General features: G+C 40.2%; 1 protein-coding gene across 1 annotated transcript in view; it reads right to left on the bottom strand.

Moving 5' to 3' along the window:
- The window catches only part of LOC119692612 (elastin), a 39853-nt gene extending 22023 nt beyond the window's left edge, over positions 1–17830 (bottom strand). The window contains exons 1-6 of the mRNA XM_048629636.1: positions 17824–17830; positions 16680–16838; positions 15604–15743; positions 14563–14650; positions 2725–2842; positions 2403–2620 (exon numbers count right to left, since the gene is read on the bottom strand). Coding sequence (XP_048485593.1) covers positions 2403–2620; positions 2725–2842; positions 14563–14650; positions 15604–15743; positions 16680–16838; positions 17824–17830 — 730 coding nt within the window. The remainder of the gene's footprint in view (positions 1–2402; positions 2621–2724; positions 2843–14562; positions 14651–15603; positions 15744–16679; positions 16839–17823) is intronic.
- Between the last annotated feature and the right edge of the window lie 2337 nt (positions 17831–20167).

Raw genomic sequence — 20167 nt, 5'->3', positions numbered from 1 at the left:
ACCTATGGGGATCTGAAAGATAAGTTGAAAGTGTACGAGACCATCAGGCAGAAGTCGAGCGGAAGACGGGCACCGGTCTTCGATCGTCTACCTACTGCAACTACACCCGCAGGCCCCGCAGCAGCTGCACTCGCGCCAGGCAACAGGACGACGGCCGTGCGACTGTGCTACAACTGTGGAGAGAGTCAACACATGTCAGCAGATTGCCCGTACAGACAGAGAGGTATTAAATGTTTCCGCTGCAATGACTTTGGACATATTGCTACGCAGTGTCAACAGCCAGGCGGAAGCGGCAACTGGCGGAGCAACGACGCGTTTGGACGAGGACGACCTGGTCTGCAGCAACCTCAGCGTGGGCCGAGGCGTTCAATGTTCACCATGCCTACGGAGTCAAACAACGAAAATTCAGCAGCGAGTCGGAGCGACCAACGACGTGAGAACTACACTAGCGCTACGAGTGGCACGACGGATTCAGGCGCAAACGGTATGACAGCCAGTGACAGTTCAAACTGTATGGACGTCAACGTCAAGATGACAGATGCGAATGCAAATGTAAACAAACAGACGGAAAGACGAAAGCCGATGAAGACTATTGAAATTTCAGACTGCAAAATGACTGCTTTAATAGATACGGGCAGTGAAGTTAACTTGTTAACCGACGAATACTACAAACTGATAGGTTCTCCTAAGTTTGACGAGGGACATGTGAGTGCTTTGGTGGGACTCGGACAATTGGAAGTGAAACCCCTAGGGAAAGTCGCTTTAAGTGTGAAGATAGATAAAGAACATTATAATAACGTATTGTTTCATGTTGTGAATAGAAGTTGTTTGCCTTACGATGTGATAATTGGTCAAGATTTTTTGAGAAGAGTGGTATTGATTATGGAAGACGGACGCGTGAGTTTAAGTATGAAAGATGACGAATGGATGAAACAAGTAGGGTGTTATACGTGTGATTCTGTGGTTGTAGATTACATTGGTGATATCCAGTACAAGGAGCAGCTGACGGAGATGGTAGAGAACTACCAGCCCCTACAGGTCAAGGAGGCTCCCATACAGATGAAGATCGTGCTGAAGGATGATATCCCGGTGGCTCAGCGGCCGAGACGTATTTCACTAGCAGAGCAAAAGGTAGTAGAAAACCAAGTAAGAGAGTGGCTGGACGACAACATTATTCAGGTGAGTTATTCAGAGTATGCTAGCCCTTTAGTTTTAGTTAAGAAGAAAGACGGGGACACCAGAGTCTGTGTAGATTATAGATTGTTAAATAGGAAAATGGTGAAAGACAGAGGTAGGAAGGAGAGTCACAAGTACAAGGAGGGAGACTTGGTGGCAATTAAGAGGACTCAATTTGGTGTGTGTCTTAAATTGAAACCTAAGTACCTAGGTCCCTACGTAGTAAAGAAGGTGAAGCGGAATGACAGGTATGATGTAGAGAAATTAGATCCCAGCAGCGAAGGTCCAGGTCGTACTTCTAGCTCTGCAGACCACATGAAACCGTGGCCAGACCATAAAGAGTAAGTAAGTTCTTATTTTGTTTTGTTATTGCATAATATTCTATTGGTGTCGGTATGATAGTGATGATGAATGAAAAAGTCAGTGATGGTAATAAATAAGTTATATGTGAGCAGTAAATAAAGTCAATCTAGATAGGTTTTGTAATGATTGTAAGGTTAAGTCTTGAAGGCTTAAGGCTCATATTCTTTACAAAAGGTGTGTTTAAACAAAACAGGTATTATAGGTATTTTGAATAGGTATTTCAAGATGTTGTTTGCATAGAATAGTTGTTTATGTTTTTCTGTCTAGACCCTAAGTTGAAATCTAACTAATGTAAATTGTTGTTAACTTGAGTTGCTAAGTTTTTAGTTTTTTTTGTTTTAATAAGAAGATTATCTTTAACGTTTGATAATGCTATGTTTTATATTGTGTGTAACCTTGTACTTTACAGTTATTGTAATGAATAAGGCTGAGGGCAGCCTTAATGTCAGGATGGCCGAGTGTGGGAGTGGAACAGAACGCAAGGTGAAGTATCCATGACGACGAATAACAGAGGAGCATAGAGTGAAAGCAGAGAGTGAAAGACGTATAAAGACGTAAAGACGATTTCATATTTCTTTATTTTATTTTGACCCTTATATAAAAAAAGTGATAAATACAACATCTGATTTAATTCCTACATGTTAATTACTTACTTTAAAAATGATAATAACTTTCAATATTTTTTTATTACTTTAAATTCTCGTTTATTACGTTTTTAATGGCGTTTAATACCTTGCGAGTAATCAAAATGCAGTGCATCGATTCTACTAAAATCCGACTTTGCCTTGTAATAATTTAGCTATAACAACTCAAGTCAGCCGCCATTTCCATTGACATCAAAACAGTAATCGCAGTGCACTGACCGTATCGATCGGTGAAGTAGTGCGGCGGGTCGGCGGCGGCGGCGAGCAGGCGGCGGGCGGCGCCGGGGGCGGGGGGCGCGGGGGCGGGGGCGGCCGCCAGCAGCGCCAGCAGCAGCCCCGCCCCCCCGCGCGCCGCGCCCCGCGCCGCCCCCGCGCCGTCCAGCGCCCGCAGCGCGCTGCCCGCCCCGCCGCACGGCAGCACGGGGATGTCCAGCATCCTGGAACAGACATACTTCGATTACTTCTTCCGTTTCGTTTTAAAAAGATGTCGATTGGAGTCACCCCCACAGAGAATAGAATATAATAGGTAGTAGTGTGTTACCGGAGCATGTTGACGGCGAGCAGCAGGCGCGGCTCGCGAGCCACCACGGGCAGCAGCAGCGGCGCCAGCGCCCCCCGCGCCCCGCCGCGCGCCGCGTCCGCCACCAGCACCGCCTCCTCTGTAACAGTGTGTGCACTCACATATAGAATAGAATACTCTTTATTTTGCACCATTAAAGACAACATTACAATTCACAACTTATATACATAAAAAATAGTACAAAAAAGGCGGCCTTATTGCTTAAAGCAATCTCTACCAGACAACCTTTGGATGGAAGAGACAATTTTAACATAATTAATGGGAGTAGAGGTGCAAGGTATATTTATTTATTTATTTGATACTTTATTGTGCGGATCACCTCGACCGTTTAGGAACTATAACTGTACGGTTCGAAGGAAGTGGCGGTGCACCTGTTGGTTCTTGAAGAAGATGATGAAATGCCACTGTTGAGGTAGCTGTTAGCCTGTAGAGTCTTCCAAAGAAAACACCGGTATTGCTGTTCACTGTTAACTTCGAGTGTCTCTGGAGATCTTCACTGTAGGCTGGTACTAGTGGACTGTATGTTGTTTACTGTTTTGCTGTTACTATTAGACTGACTATATTAGTCGCCGGACCCATTGTGTAATTATATAAGTTTTTAGTTTCTAATTTATTCCCGAGATGGCGCTGACCAATTCTACATCTCGGTATGGTTTGGTTTTGGATATGTCGTAAAAGAGTTGAATGTATTTTAATTGTTACCTACTGCAAAAGTGACAATAAACGTGTCATACAAATCAAAGTGAAGTTATCAATTACCTAACCCGCAAGAAATTAAACATTGGTGCCGAAACCCGGGAATAAAGTGCGTGTACAGTGAGTGATGGACAAAATATCGTGTGACTGTGAGGTCTGTGAGTACTCTTGAAATATACTAGTAAAAAGTGTTAGAAAAATTTGAGTCTAAAAAGAACTTAGAAGAATTACTGTTGGAATTTACTAGTGAAAAAGACTTAGAATAATTTTGCCAAATTTGGGACTTAGCCGAATTGGCGTGAGAAAAAAGTGTTTGAGGATTTTCGTTAAACTTGGACTTAGAAAATTTGCGTTCAAAAAATGTGTTAGAAAATTTCTTCAAAGGCTGAACTTAGAATAAAAAGGGTTTTAGTTCTATCAATTAAATATGGAGGCGATTTTATTACGACAAGAAAATAGATATGAGACACTAATTAAGGCTGAGAGAAACTACAAAAAGACTAGTAAAGAGAGATTAAAACCTACATATATAGAAGCACGACTGGAAAATTTAGAAGCGTTATGGACAGAATTTAAAGGAGATCATTTAGAGATTGTGACTGGTATGAGTAGAGATGAGAAGAAAGAGTCTGAATATTTTGAATCGGACTTTTATGAACAGGTCGAAGACTTGTACATTTCATATAAGACATTAATGAAGGAACATCTGAAACAGCTTGTGCCAAATCAAAATGTCAGTGCGCCTGCTCAGAGTCATCCAACAGGTACAGCGGGAGTTAGCTGTGATGTCAAGTTACCTCGCATACAATTGCCGACATTTAAGGGAGGTTATGACGAATGGCAAGCATTTCACGACTTGTTTCTGAAACTTATCCATGAGAACACTCTTTTAAGCAATGTCCAGAAACTTCACTATTTAAAAAGTAGTTTAACGGGTGAGCCAGAGAATCTACTTCGCAACCTACCAACAACAGACGCAAACTATGATGAAGCGTGGAAGCAGTTGAAACGTCGCTACGACAACAAGAGATACAATGTAAATGAGATATTTAAGCGACTTTTTAATCAAAAGGCTATAAATTCAGCATCGTCAACTGCAATCAAACTGCTGCTGGACACTACTACGTCGTGCCTGAAGTCATTGGACAATATTGGTGTTTCTACGTCATCTTGGGACTCTATCGTTAGTTATATTGTTCTGTCTAAATTAGACCAAGAGTCGCGAAAGCAGTGGGAATACCAACTTAGTGTGAGTTTGTCTGATGAGTTGCCAACTTGGGCACAACTTGTAGATTTCCTTGAATGTAGATTTAGAGCTTTAGAAATGGTAGACTCATCTAATATTTATAATGTGAAACCATCATGCTACAATGCCAAACAATCTAGCTCCTCATTAACACAAAAGTCGTTTCATGCCACCACCTCAAGTGTACCAGAAGAGAAAAAAGACAATAACAATAGTATTAGTTGCGGGTTATGTTTAGGTCAACACTGGCTTTATCAATGTAAACAGTTTGGAAAGCAATCTCCTCAAGAGCGAGTTAGTGTAGTAGAATCAAAGAGATTGTGCTTCAACTGTTTGTCACCGACACATGCAGTAAGGCAGTGTCATCAAGCTACGTGCTGTCGACGTTGCGGTAGACGTCACCACACGATGCTTCACTATGAGAGAGATATTCCGAAATCAACGCAGTCAGAGTCAACATCTTTCGAAAGAGGTGTAAAACAAGTGTAGCTTCAACTGCAGATGCAGAGACGAGAGTAGTAGCAAATTTTGTTAAAGATGAGCACACTGAAAACAGTGTTTTATTGGCAACGGCTATGGTCAAAGCTAAATCAAACAATTGCTATGCTCAATCCCATGTAATCAGGGCCCTTCTCGATCAAGGGTCCCAAGCATCCTTTGTTACAGAGTCAACAGCTCAGTTACTTAGGCTGAAAAGAGTTCCGGTGAATGCTTCGGTAGCTGGCTTGGGTGATGGTGAAACTAAAATTAAAAATATGGTTTCACTCATACTACAATCACGCCACAGCCCAGCTCTATCCATTCGTGTTAATGCGTTTGTGATGTCATCATTGACATCATTCCAGCAGGCATCACCTGTTAATGTTTCTGATTGGCTAGAACTGAGAAACTTACCACTAGCTGATTCGGACATACAATCACCCAGTCGAATTGATATTCTACTGGGAGCTGAAGTATATGGTGAGATCATTTTAGAGGGTTTGATAAAGATCAACAATGGACCTATCGCACAAAATTCTATGTTTGGTTGGATCATTTCAGGTAGAGTTCAAACTAATCAAGCTTCAGCAAAACCAGTGATCAGCATGCATGTGCAAGTTAAAGAAGACTTTCTTCTGAAGAAGTTTTGGGAACTGGAAAACGAACCAGATGGTATAACAAAACGGCTGACGAAAGAAGAAGAGAAATGTGAGGAGATATTTAATACAACTTACCAGAGAGATCAAGAAGGCCGCTATGTTGTGAGACTGCCATTCAATACAGAGGATCCTGAGTGTCAATACGGACAGTCACAAAACATAGCAAGGAAGAGATTCGAGTTACTAGAGAAAAAACTGATGAAGAATCCAGGTTTAAAGAAAGACTATGAAGGTGTGATTGAAGAGTACGCTCAGCTTAATCACATGTCTTTAATTACCGACAGTGAAGAAAAGAATAACGAAAAAGCGGTATATCTACCTCATCATGCGGTGGTTAGGGAAGACAAGGAGACTACAAAAGTTCGTGTCGTGTTTGACGCATCCTGTAAGGGTGTCAACAATGTGTCTTTAAATGATAATCTCCTTGTCGGGCCTAAGCTACAACAGGATCTTCGTCACATCCTTATGAGGTAGAGGTCTCATCAGATATGCCTAGTGGCTGATTTGGTAAAGATGTACCGTCAAGTTCGAGTGCATCCAGATGATACAAACTTTCAGAGAATCTTGTGGAGGCCGTCGCCCGACCAACCAATTCAACATAATCGGCTATTGACATTGACATTTGGGACGGCATCCGCACCCTATTTAGCAGTCAAAGCTATGCAACAATTAGCCAAAGATGAGATGCCGAATTGTCCAAAGGCAGCAAAAATCACGCTAGAAGACTACTATATGGATGATTTAATGACTGGTTGTGACACAGACGCGGAGGCTATTGAGATTTACGATGAAATGACCAAGTTGATGAAGTCAGGTGGCTTTCAATTGCAAAAATGGTGCAGTAATAGTGAAATATTACTGAAGTATATTGAACAAGAGAATCAACAATTGAATAAGTCCATCCCAATCAAAGTTGGCAACACGGTTAAAGTGTTAGGAGTTAATTGGAACAAGCAAACTGACAGCTTCGAGTATACAATATCATTGCCAAGAGTTAACGGACCATTCACCAAAAGATCAGTTCTTTCGGATATAGCTAGGCTGTATGATCCGATGGGTTGGATCGCACCAGTGGTGATAGTAGCCAAAGTCTTTATTCAAAAGTTGTGGAAATCTCAACTGCAATGGGACACTGATCTGACACCCGAACTTTTGAATGAATGGCTTCGATTCAGAAATGAACTCATCAAAATAGTAGGCATTAATATTCCGAGATGGATTCACACAACCAAAAAGAGTCGAGTTGAGTTGCATACTTTTGCGGACGCTTCTCAAACTGCGTATGCAGCTGTGGTATATCTCCGGGCAGTCGATGCAAGCAAAAATATTAGTGTGAGTTTAATCACAGCAAAAACTAAGGTTGCTCCTATTGAGAAAGAAGTTTCAATTCCTCGTTTGGAATTATGTGCCGCATTACTTGCTACAAAGTTAGCATTTGAGGTGAGCCAAGTTATGAAAATTCCAAAGGAAAATATACGAGCTTGGACTGATTCCACAGTTGTCTTGGCGTGGCTGAGAGGACTGCCTAATCGCTGGAACACTTTCGTTAGTAACAGAGTGTCAGAAATATTGACCATTCTAGACGTCGAACAATGGAGCCATGTTTCGACACTTTGCAATCCAGCAGATTGTTCTTCAAGGGGGCTAGAGCCAAGCGAATTGACAGAACATTCACTGTGGTGGAACGGACCGAATTGGCTTCGTGAAGAAACCATTAATATTTCAACCGAGCACTATTCAACAAATGAAGAGGTACGAAGCGTTAAAGTCTTATTCACACACACGGACAAGGAAGAAGAATTTCGTTGTGTCTGGACAAAATTTTCAGATTTACAAAAAATGTTGCGCATAATGTCGTATTGCCGAAGGATCTTACGGATTAAAAACGTGAAATTTTCGAATGTGGTGTCAGTAGATGAAATTGAAGCAACCTATATCATGTGTATCAAACAGACGCAAGAATTTTATTTCAGTGAAGAGATTCGACAGTTAAAAACAGCAAAAACTGTGCAGAAGAAGAGTCAACTGCATACTCTTAATCCATTTTTTGATAAAGATGGTATTCTAAGGGTAGATGGACGCATTCATTACGCTCATGTAGAGTATGACAAAAAGCATCCCATAATATTGCCTACTAAATGTCATCTTACTAAGCTTATAGTTTTGGATGCTCATAAAAAAACGCTACATGGCGGTCCACAGGTCATGCTCAATATCTTGCGATCTAAATTTTGGATCATTCGCGCGCGTGATCAAGTAAAGAAGGTTTACAGAGAGTGCGTAACTTGTTTGAGATATAGCAAACAAAACAACCAATTGATGGGACGTCTTCCAGAAGTAAGATTGAGACCTAGCAGACCGTTCAAATCAGCCGGAGTTGACTTTGCCGGTCCCATCAACATACGCTTTTCACCTGGTCGAGGGTCAAAATCATACAAAGGCTATATATGCCTCTTTATTTGTATGGCTACAAGAGCTATACATTTGGAAGCAGTGTCGAGCCTCTCGACTCAGGGGTTCATATCTGCATATCGCAGATTTGTATCAAGGAGAGGTCATTGTCAAGATCTGTACAGTGACAATGGCACAAATTTTGTTGGAGCTAATATAGAGCTTAAAGAGATGTGTAATCGTGCGAAATCAGAGCTTCCAACCGAATTTGTGCAGTTGCTTGCATTGGAACAGACTAAGTGGCATTTTATACCACCTAGTGCACCCAATTTCGGTGGCTTGTGGGAGGCTGGAGTGCGCTCTACCAAAACTCACTTGAAGAAAGTAATAGGTGATTCTACACTTACTTTCGAAGAGCTTTCCACGGTGTTAACACAAATAGAGGCTTGTCTGAACTCGCGCCCGCTTACAAAGTTAAGTGAGAATCCTGATGAACCTCTTCCATTAACCCCAGGTCATTTTTTGGTCGGAGAGCCACTTATAGCTATTCCAGACCAAGATTATTCAGAAATTCATGTAACAGGGCTACAGAGGTGGCGATTAGTCCAAAAAATGGTAACTGATTTTTGGAGAAGGTGGTCCAAAGAATATTTAGTTACACTTAACCAACGTTATAAGTGAACGCATCGTCAAATAGAACCCGAAATAGATGATGTGGTGATAATTAGAGAGGATAATTTACCACCAGCTAAGTGGTTGCTAGGAAGAGTGATTGCGAGGCATAGTGGTAAGGATGGTATTACAAGAGTAGTTTCAATAAGGTGTAAAAATAATGTACTGAAACGCCCCTGTAATAAATTGTGTATTTTACCAAAAAATTGATACTGTGTTCTTTTTTTGTATAACTTGTGTATAACTTAAAGTTTGTGTTCTTTTGAGCAGCTGTAGCTTATGTTATAGGTTACTGGTTGCAATAAATTGTCATCGCATAGTTATTAAGTAGTTATTCTATGTTTTTTTCAAGGTATAGTTCCTATTCATTTAGAGTATTGTCACGGTGGGCGGTGTTATTTTATCTTGTTTTCTTTTATTGTGTTTAAGTTCTGTCAGCAAAGAGCTTATTAAGGCTGACGCCTTGGTGGGCGGAATGTGTAATTATATAAGTTTTTAGTTTCTAATTTATTCCCGAGATGGCGCTGTCTAACCAATTCTACATCTCGGTATGGTTTGGTTTTGGATATGTCGTAAAAGAGTTGAATGTATTTTAATTGTTACCTACTGCAAAAGTGACAATAAACGTGTCATACAAATCAAAGTGAAGTTATCAATTACCTAACCCGCAAGAAATTAAACACCCATCCCTTTATATAGTCCGGCGAGCGATCTCCCCGATAGTTCCAGAGATACCCGAGGTCACACTATTTATTATTATTATTACCAAAGCAAAGTAGGTACAAACGTAAACAATACAACGAACAACTATAAGTACCTATGTAACTTAGCGACTAGAAGGTTCGCGGACGTTATGGAACATTCCCTGGCCATTGTTCTAGAACCTTCTGGACTATTGTCGAACTATTTATTCTATACTTATTAATCTAGAACATTATGGTAACTTCACGAAAACTATGGAATGTTCCAGAACCTTCGCAAGTGAATGAATGAATGAATATACTTTATTGACAGAAAAAATATGTAAAGTATACATAAGTTGAACAATTAAATAAAGAATTTACATTGTTACCTAAACTAGGCTCATCACCTGTGCTTTAGATAACAAGCTCTTCCTTTATAACTTAATGGTAGGCACTACAAAGAGTATTACAGTGTAGAATGAGTTTATAATATATACATTCATTAGAGAAAGTAATTAAAAACAAAAAACAAAAGTACTAATAATACAAGGACTTACAGTAAAAACGTCCACATAAATTAAATTAATAAAGACTTACATTACTAAATAATATTTATCTGTTTATCTAATTTTCCAAATCGAAAAATCAAAACAATTTCAATACACCCAAACCAACCAAAAGTGACAAGATCAACCGCGGAGGGGGGAAGATAACAATTTTTCCGTTTCGTCATAATCGAGAGAAAATAACCATTTAATCAAAACAGATTTCGCCTCAAAGGAATTACTTTTGTAGATGAAGTGTAGCCTATTTGCTAGGTTGTACAGGAAGCCAGCTAAGTAACATTGGAATCTGTGCACAAAAAATGTTTTATAACTACAAGTGGAAAATATATTAGATGAGCGACGTGATGAACAAGGTTTATTGAGGGACAGTGGATTTAAGAAAACGCGTTTATGAGTTCTAAGAATAGTGTTAAAGATGAATAACTTACGAACAGTTAGGACTCCACAATTTTGATAAAGCTCAGTAGTAGAGTACTGCTTTTTCCGAAATGTAGCTACTTTTAAAATTGCTCTTTGAGCACGCTCAAGAGGCAGAAGGTAGGTTTTGAAGGTCCCTCCCCAGGAAGCAATACAATAAATTAGAATAGACTGACACAGTGTAAAGTAGACTAGTTTAAGTAGTCTAGGATCAGCAATATGGCGGAGGGAGCTAAAAATGGACATCAATCTTCTAACTCGCATGGTGAGGTTTACAATGTGGTGTTTAAAAGTAAGATGAGAATCGATTAGTATACCAAGGTATTTGATTTGTGATACTGATTCAAGGCAGGGACAGATACAAGAAGCGGAGCAATCGGAGCAAGAGTTTTCATGAGCCCATATTTTGAATTCTGATATAGGTATTCGAGGTTTTCTAATTGAGAACACGATGAACTTAGTTTTGTCAGTATTTAGGGTCAGTATGTTTAAGCGGAGCCATTCCTTGACTAGGTTGAAACCATTCTGAGCATTACTAAAAACATCGTTCCAGCTATTTCCCTGAAAAACCAGGGCGGTATCATCCGCGAAAGTAAAAATGTTTCCTTTGTGTAAAGGAATGTTACAGAGGTCGTTAATATACAGCAGAAATAGAGTGGGACCGAGAATACTTCCCTGGGGCACACCAAAAGTAACTGGCAGGGGATCACTAGTGATTTCTCCTATCCTTACCATTTGTAACCGATTCGTGAGATAGTCACTAAATAAATCTAGAGTTATTCCACGAACTCCATAACACTCAAGCTTCCGCAGGAGCAATGGTACCGATACGGTGTCGAATGCTTTGGCAAGATCAAGGAAGATTCCTAAGCATTTTTGACCCTTGTCAAGGCTAAGAGCAATAAAATCAGTAAGTTCGGTCACCGCATCGGTCGTAGACTTGCCACTACGAAAACCAAACTGATTGGGAGACAGGAGAGAATTTTTTTCAAGGAAGTCCACCAGACGAGTGTTAATTAAACGTTCCAAGATTTTGGAGAAGAAGGACAATATAGAGATAGGCCTATAGTTATTAATAATAGTTCTGTCACCACTCTTATGAACAGGAACAGCAATGGCTTTTTTGAAGGCGGAAGGGAAGGTACCAGTATTGATAGAAAGGTTACATATATGAGTTAAAGGTAGCAAAAGAGATGATTTATTTAATTTAACAATAGAAGAGGATATGCCATCCCAACCGACAGAACCCAGTAGTTTTAACGAGTCAATAACAGATTCAACTTCACTTAGGGCCGATTTTTCAATGCCAGGATAAAACGTCAAATAACTATCTAACGAATTATTTTATTTGGCTCTTTATCGGCCTGGTAGTTGCTTAACCATTTTTCAATTGTGATTTATTCCATAGATAACTATCTTACCGATTTTTCTATTTGAACTCAGGAGAGATGAAACAAGTATATGGCAGACACTAGTGCTAAAGCAGGACAGACTACTATTTCAATTGTCAGTGTCAACTATCACTGTCAAGCAAAGAGCAATCAAGCCACAAGCCTCACTGACTGTTTGGTTTGGTTGTTTTGATTTTGGTATTTAAATTTGTTATTTTTGAATCACAATGGTTTCACAAAACAGAGAGCGTTTAGCAAATTTTAATAATGCTGAAGTTACTGTGTAGTGAGTTTGGTAGATAAATTCAAACATGTCATAGAAAATAAAAAGGCCGATGCTGCAACAAATATAGATAAGGAGACTGCATGGAAGAAAATTGAGATTTCTTTTAACTCCAGTTGTATAACCACAAGTGTCCGCTCATGGAAAACCCTTAAGTTAAAGTACGAGGGCATCAAAAAAACAATGAAGAAGAAGTCTTCCCTGCAAAGACAGTAGATGTACAAAACTGGAGGTGGGCCCTCAAATGCACCTCCATTTATCGATGTAGAAGAAAAGGTGTTAGGCATTTGCTCCAACAATACACCATTCAACATATCCTTAATTTAGAATTAACAAATAAAAACTGAAAGAAATAATTATAACACCTATGTTTTATTATCAAGTACTGGATGGTTTCTCTCTTTTCTCCTCAGCCTATAGCAGTCCAATACTGGACATTGAAGATCATCCCACCAAGCCGGAGGGATGTCTTAGATACTTATATATAGCATAGGTTACCTACTTATCGTAAAATGAAAAACTATATGTACCTTAATATTTTTTTATGAAGGAAGTGCTGCTACATTCCTGTTTTATAAAATTAATGATTGAAAATAAATCAACATAATGTTTCTAGTCTGGTGCCTTTCGGAGATGAAATTCTTTTGCATCCCCCATACTATAATGATCAGGCCTCGTTTTGACGACGGTGACTTTCCTTTCAAATGGATTAATATTAGTTCATTACTGCCTCTTCTTCGATCGCCATATCATCAATATCATCGAAAATATCCATTGAAAATGACGATTATTCTCTGCGCTTGGTAGTTTAGAATTGGTATAAACGCAAAAAAGAACTTACAATAACCTCAAATGTCAAATTATCAATCGAATAAGCCCTATCTGGCGGCCCAAGCAGCAGATAGATTTATTCTCCAGGTAACTGAGTTATTGGACGAATAAGTTCTATCTGACATTTGAAAAATGTAATATTTCGCTATCTGTCGAATAAACGCTATCTATCTGTCTATCTGAGCATTGAAAAATCGGCCCTTAAGTTAGTAGGAATAAGCGCGAATGAGGAAATGGGGTTATGGAAACGGGAACGGTTTAAGTCAGGATTTACTATGGGAGCAATTTTACCAGCAAGATTTTCGCCAACCTTGACAAAGAATGAGTTAACTTCATTAACGGCTATTTGTGGAGTACAATGATTACTTATTAAATCATGCGCAGATGTCACTTTGGGTTTTCTATTTGTAAGTTTATCAATGACTTTCCAAGTTTGTTTAATACCGGAGTTACTTGCGTTTTCAAGCTCAGTGCGATCGTGTAACCTTTTTAACTTTTTAATAAGCTTATTACAAAAATTGCGATATCGCAAATAAGTAGTCTTAAGAATAACGTTTCCTGGTTCATGTCTAGATTGGGTATGTAGCCTGTCCCTATTTCTAACGCAACGAAGTATTCCTGATGTCATCCAGGGCTTTAACAGTGTTTGTTTTCTGGATAACTTGACATAGGTAGTGTTTTGTTGAATAATGTCAGATACGGATTTAACAAGATAATTTGAAGCAAAGTTACAGTCGTCCGATTGTAAAATAGGACTAAAATCGAAGTTAGATAGTTCTTTACTAATTAAAGGGTAATTAAGTTTTGGAATAAGGCGTTTTGGTCTGGATTTCACATTGGCTGAATGTAGCGAAAAAAGAACAGCATCGTGATCGGTAATTGAACTACTCATGATAAGTGTAGTGGTAGTATTCACGCTTTTCACAAGGACATGATCCAGACAGCTAGAACCTCTGGTAGGTATGTTGTGAGACGGCCAATAACCAATAGAATGAATTAAGTTTAGGTAGGTGTCAGCATGATGGTCACTAGTGGTGTGTGTAGTGGGTGTAAGTGTGATCGGGCTAACTATTCTATCTGGTAATTTCTATGAACTATTTACAAAGAAGACTAACTATAAACTATAACATCTTCAGTCGTTCCGTACATTTATACTACTTAAACAGTACATACTGTATAAATAAATAAAACAACACAATATAAAATATATATAATATCGATCGATACCTATACTAAACTTACATATAAATAAATAAATAAATATGTGGGGACATCTCACACACGGCCATCCGACCCCAAACTAGGCAGATATTTGTACTCGGGTCTTGGGTGTTGATTTATATTTAGTATCTATCTATCTATGTATTTGTGTAGATATATCAGCTGTCCGACACCCATAACACAGGTTCTGCCTAGCTTGGGGTTGGATGGCCGTGTGTGAGATGTCCCCACATATTATGTTATTATTATATGAATGTACTGACCGGGGGAGGCGGGCGCCCAGTGCGCGGCGGCGCGGGCTCTCTCCACGCGCGCCCACCGCACCCATAGCGGCATGCCACTGCTGTTGATCTGCAAATACCAATACTAATACTGTAAGGTGCATTGTAAAATATGCTAATGTTAAAGTTATTTCATGATTATTCTGAGAGATGAAAAGTGTTGGCAACACCGGATGTGAGCGGAACTGACAATCGGCAAGTAATATGGAGGATGATAGAGAGAGAAAGGGACGCTGAATTGAGAAATATATTGTGAAAGAGTTAAATTGGTTATTACATGGCTGTAAATAGATATCTTGGAAGATAAATAAACCTCTACTGTGTACTGATCTGGTGGCGTTTACTACAATACTTTATTTTCTTTCTACAATACTCATTTGTAAACTAGTGACCAGAGCCTTGTAACTTGTAAGGTGTCCGTTAAAGTGGCTCGGTCACAGTGAAAAAATAAAGAAAAAAATGTGTTTCTTGTTTCTGAATAAATCATTGGTAAGTACATGGCAGGATTCGAGGAACAGCTACACGAGTGAGACCCGACGCCACCACGACTCACGACCACTGCAAGCAATAAATGATTGAGTATAGTACTGCCTGTGGTGCCACTCTTGAAAGGCAATGTATTGCGTCTGTCTTGCGTTCCCAACAATAAAAAAATCATAACTTCTCTTCGGAGCAGTTTTTTCAAAAAGTAAAAATACTAATATGATAAGCTAGGTAATGCCTAGTAATATATTATTAATATAATATTTGGAGAACCTACAAACAATAATATAATGCCTAAAATTTAGTAGTTAACTTGCAAAAAGGCCAAAAAATTATTTTTCGGCCAAAATCTAAAATAAATTCTACATTCTGGGTATTTGGTTCTTACTGCTAGATTCTAAAAAAAAAGCCTTATCTTGATGAACATTTATGTATTTTAACTTTTTGTAAAATCGATTTAGAAGAGAAGTTATGTTTTTTTTAATGTTGAGTACGCAGGACAGACGCAATACATTTCCTTTCAAGAGTGGGGGGGCTGACCTTGTCCTCCTCCTTGGCCAGCAGCTCCTCGGCGCCGGGCGGGGTGCTGGGAACACACTCGCCGCCCAGCGCCAGCGCCGCCAGCAGCTGCAGCAGCGCCGCCTGCTCCTCGCCGTGCCCGGACTCGCGCAGCAGCCAGCCTGCACACACAGGACCACTTAATAATGATGTCCTCCTAGCCGAATTTCGACCACGGCGGCCAATCTCATTTGAGATCAGCAGTATATTATAGTGCCCAAGTGTGTGCGCAGTACACAGGAGCACTCTCTGTTCCATCACTCTCATAACCCAATGGGACGGACTGACCGACACGACTGGAGAGAGCTAGGCGCAGGACCGACTGCTTTACATGCCCATCCGACAGCATGGATCGTTTCACTGTTTCGGACATCAGGTGATCAGCCTTCTATGTCCTAACCTAACTTAGAACCACAATTTAGAAACACAAATTGATGGTCCCACCCGGGAATCGAACCCGGGACCTCTGGGTCATGAAGCGAAGCTTCTACCACTAGACCACAGAGGTAGTTACAACACAACTTACACTACACATTATTAACAAACTAGCTGTTCCCGCGAGCTTCGCTTTAAAAGTTTTGCCGTGAGAATTCCACGATAAAAAGTAGCCTATGTTCTTTGTCAGGGTCTATACCATCGGTATACCAAATTTTATTCTAATCCGTTCAGTAGTTTTCGCGTGAAAAAGTAACAGAGAGACACAGTTACTTCCGTATTTATAATATTAGTTAGGATTTAATAATTAAAAACACAAAAAACACGGACACTGAGTTACAAAATGTAGGAAGAACGTGGGAAGAACCCTATGACAGCTATCAAATCCATACATTTTATTTTTCTTTTGTAGGTTTTAAAGGGAAAATGAACTCGCTATAAATAATTGTCTGGTAGAGATTGCTTTAAGCGATAAGACCGACTTTTGTTGTACTATTTTATACATAACTTGTGAAATTGTAATGTTTTTTTAATGGTGCAAAATAAAGAGTATTCTATTCTATTATGATACACGCTAAGTGTAAGGGGGTAACTGCACAAGAGTATAAAAGAGGTGTACGTACCATACTCGAGTATAATCCTGGGGTAGAGGCTGGGCTCGTGGCGCGTGTCGTGCACGGCCTGCGCCAGCACCGCGCGCGCCGCCCCCGCGCCCCCCGCGCCCCCCGCCGCCGCCACCGCTAGCCGCCCCCACAGCAGCGCCAGCGCATCGGGGGACCGTTCTGAAACACATGCAACTTTAACCACTAATTGCCAGTTTCTATAACTCTATCTATCTATAACTGGTAGTTACTTTGTGGTTACTTTCATTCGATTTTGACAGATTGTTACTTTTTAACCGACTTCAAAAAAAGGAGGAGGTTCTCAATTCGTCGGGATCTTTTTTTTTTTTTTTATATTTTTTTTTATGTATGTTCACCGATTACTCCGCCGTTTATGAACCGATTTTGAAAATTCTTTTTTTGTTGTATTGGGTTGAGCTCCCAGGTGGTCCCATTTTTTTTTCAGAATTTTATCTCACCCCCAAGGGTGGGTAAAGGGGTAAAAACAGGGTATGAAATTCCATTTTGGGCACATATTAACAGATTCTAATGAAATTAAGAACGTAAATATAGTTCTTATAACAAAAAAATATGATGGTGACCTTGAGCTGATCTGATGATGGAAACGGAAGGCAGTCAGGGGAACTCCTCAACGGTATATAGCAACTACTTCGTGTTTAGGCTTGAATGATTCGTATTGATTAGTAGGACTTTTTGGTATCATTTGCACCTTACTTTTGATTGAAAATTATTACAAATAAACTAAAAACTATTAAATAAAATAATAATTTAAAAAATTAAAAAACCGACTTCAAAAAACCACTAAAATGTAAGAAATAATTTAAGGTTTACACAAATTCTACTCGTATGAGACAGTACAAATATACCTAAGCAGGAACTGTTCTTTTTTGAAGTTGGTGCCATATTTCTTCAGATTACTTTGTCACCGCACCAACATCAAAAAAGAACAGTTCCTGCTTAGGTATATTTGTACTGTCTCATACGAGTAGAATTTGTGTAAACCTTAAATTATTTCTTACATTTTAGTGGTTTTTTGAAGTCGGTTTTTTAATTTTTTAAATTATTATTTTGATTATGTCAAAATCATATGAAAGTAACTACCAGTTATGGATAGATAGAGATATAGAAACTGGCAGTAAGGGACGGTCCATAATCAACTTTAACCATAAGCATTACTAGTTATGCAGTCAACAAATTAATTTGGTAACTCCATTGAGAAATGAGACCTGAAGGAAGGCGTAAGAGGGGAAGACCAAGAAAGACGTGGCTTGATTGTGTGAAAGAAAATATGAGAGAGTGTGGAGTGAATGAGGATATGACAGAGGATAGGGTAAAATGGCGTGACATGACGCACAAAGCCGACCCTAAATAAGGAAAAGGCTAGGAAGAAGAAGAAGAAGAAGAAGATTGAGACACAGGTAGTAGACCGTTCTGAAACACATGCAACTTTAACCACTAAGGGACGGTCCATAATCAACTTTAACCATGCAGTCAACAATTTAATTTGGTAACTCCATTGAGACACATGTCTCCTCATCCTCACCGGTGGCGAGCTCGTCCCGCAGTAGCTGCAGGTAGTCGGTGGTGGTCATGACCTGCTCCGCGAGACCGAGCGCCCGCGCCAGCAGCCCCGCGCCGGCGCAGCGCGCGCGCGCCGCCCGCGCCGTGGCCAGGGCCGCCTCCGCGCCGCAGTGACACTCCTAATAATAATAATTGTATGTAAAAGGCCTATGAGCGGTGGTAGCTCAGTCGGGTAAGCGATGCGGAAGCCAGAGATGCGGGTTCGAATCCCGGCGTTGAAATGTACCAATGAGTTCTTTTAACTTAAGTACAATGTATACCCATCGCTCTTACGGTGAAGGAAAACATCTTGAGGAAACCTGCATATCAAGATTTAGCACATCTAGATATGTGAACCCACCAACCCGCAGTGGACCAGCGTGGTAGGAAAAATGGTCCAAGCTTAGGAAGGCAGTTTAGACCTTGGGGATATGCACAAAGATTCCATTCGAGAGAGCCAGGTGCATAGAATAGAATAGGCCTATGTCCAGATTTAAGTGATTGTATTCTGGTAATTATAGGAGTTTGAGAAGACATAATAAACGCTGTAGTGGCTTGAAATCTTAAAAGTTGATTGTTTTTACCTATAACGCCCGGATACATAAGGCTAGTTTTTCAGGCTAGAATAGCAAGCTAGTACTTCAGTCTTTTAGAAATAACGATAGTTTGGTCTAACTGAAGCCATTTTAGGCTCGCTAACACTTTTTTTTAATCCTAAATTGAAAAACAAGTCTTGTGGCATAACTTTCAATTAATACGATAACCACTATACACTTACCTGGAAGTCGATGAATTGCATCCAGAGCGCTTCGTCTTGGGGCCGCTCGCGCAGCAGGCGCTGGTAGCCGTCCACTCGCGCCGCGCGCTCCTCCCCCCCCGCGCCCCCCTCGCCCCCCGCGGCCCCCGCCGGCGCCTGCCAGTAGCGCCGCGCCCGCTTGCGCTTGGGCGGCTTCTGCGGCCACGAGCCCGTCAGCATGCCCACTGACTTGTAGCTGGAATATTGAGTATTACATCACATAAGTGGGGATGGGAATATCAATGTAGGGGAAATTGTGAGGAAAAATAAAGGGGTAATTTTGCACTGGCCATGGAAAGACACACATAGAACATTGCATTCATTTATCATAAATTATTAAAAGTAAGTAACTCAAAGTAAAAGAAATTAACACTGATTAGAAGTATAAGTAATTATCATTTCTTAAAAGTAATTAACAAATAGCGAAAAGCAATTGACACATAATTTAAAAAATAAGTCTCAAGTTAAAAGAGATAATTTGATATTAAAAGTAATCTACACTAATTTAAAGTAATTTAATCTAATTCCAATTGATTGTCAACATTTCCAATAAATCAAATCACTTCAAACACTCTTTTCTTCTCGCACTGACATATTAACATAAGAGTTTTGGCAATAGATATCTTCTTGTAATTCTGTAAGTAGCATGTTCATACAAAAACATGATATAAAGGAAATATTTACTTGAAAATACCCAAATTAGATAAACTGCACATAAGAATTTTTATTTGAGGAACAACATATACACATACTTAATTAACTTATCACACACACATCTACATACATACAGGTTAATTAATATCGGTTCAGTAATAAAAATCATCTCTACTTCACTTCATAACACATCCTTGATAGTTAGCACCGGCTGACAACTTATCTTACTAGAATGGCAATCTCTACACTGTCCGTAGTGTCTGTCACTGATACACTAAGGAGATAACTTACTCTGGTCTGCCTGGGTAGTAGAGGGTGGAGACGGAGAGGTTGGCGCGGTCCATCTTGGGGTCCAGATAGAAGTCGGGGCTGGCGGGGGCGGGCGCGGGGGCGGCGGGGGGCGCGGGGGGCTCGCCCTCGCTGTCGCTCGCGAGCAGGGCCGCCTCGTCGCGGGACGCCGGCGACGCCGCATCGCTGC

This window comes from Plutella xylostella, chromosome 23 (genome assembly GCF_932276165.1).
Source record: "Plutella xylostella chromosome 23, ilPluXylo3.1, whole genome shotgun sequence".
NCBI classification, from domain to species: Eukaryota; Metazoa; Arthropoda; class Insecta; order Lepidoptera; family Plutellidae; genus Plutella; species Plutella xylostella.
The sequence above is the reverse complement of the archived record's forward strand: the minus strand, read 5'-3'. Positions and strand labels throughout refer to the sequence as shown.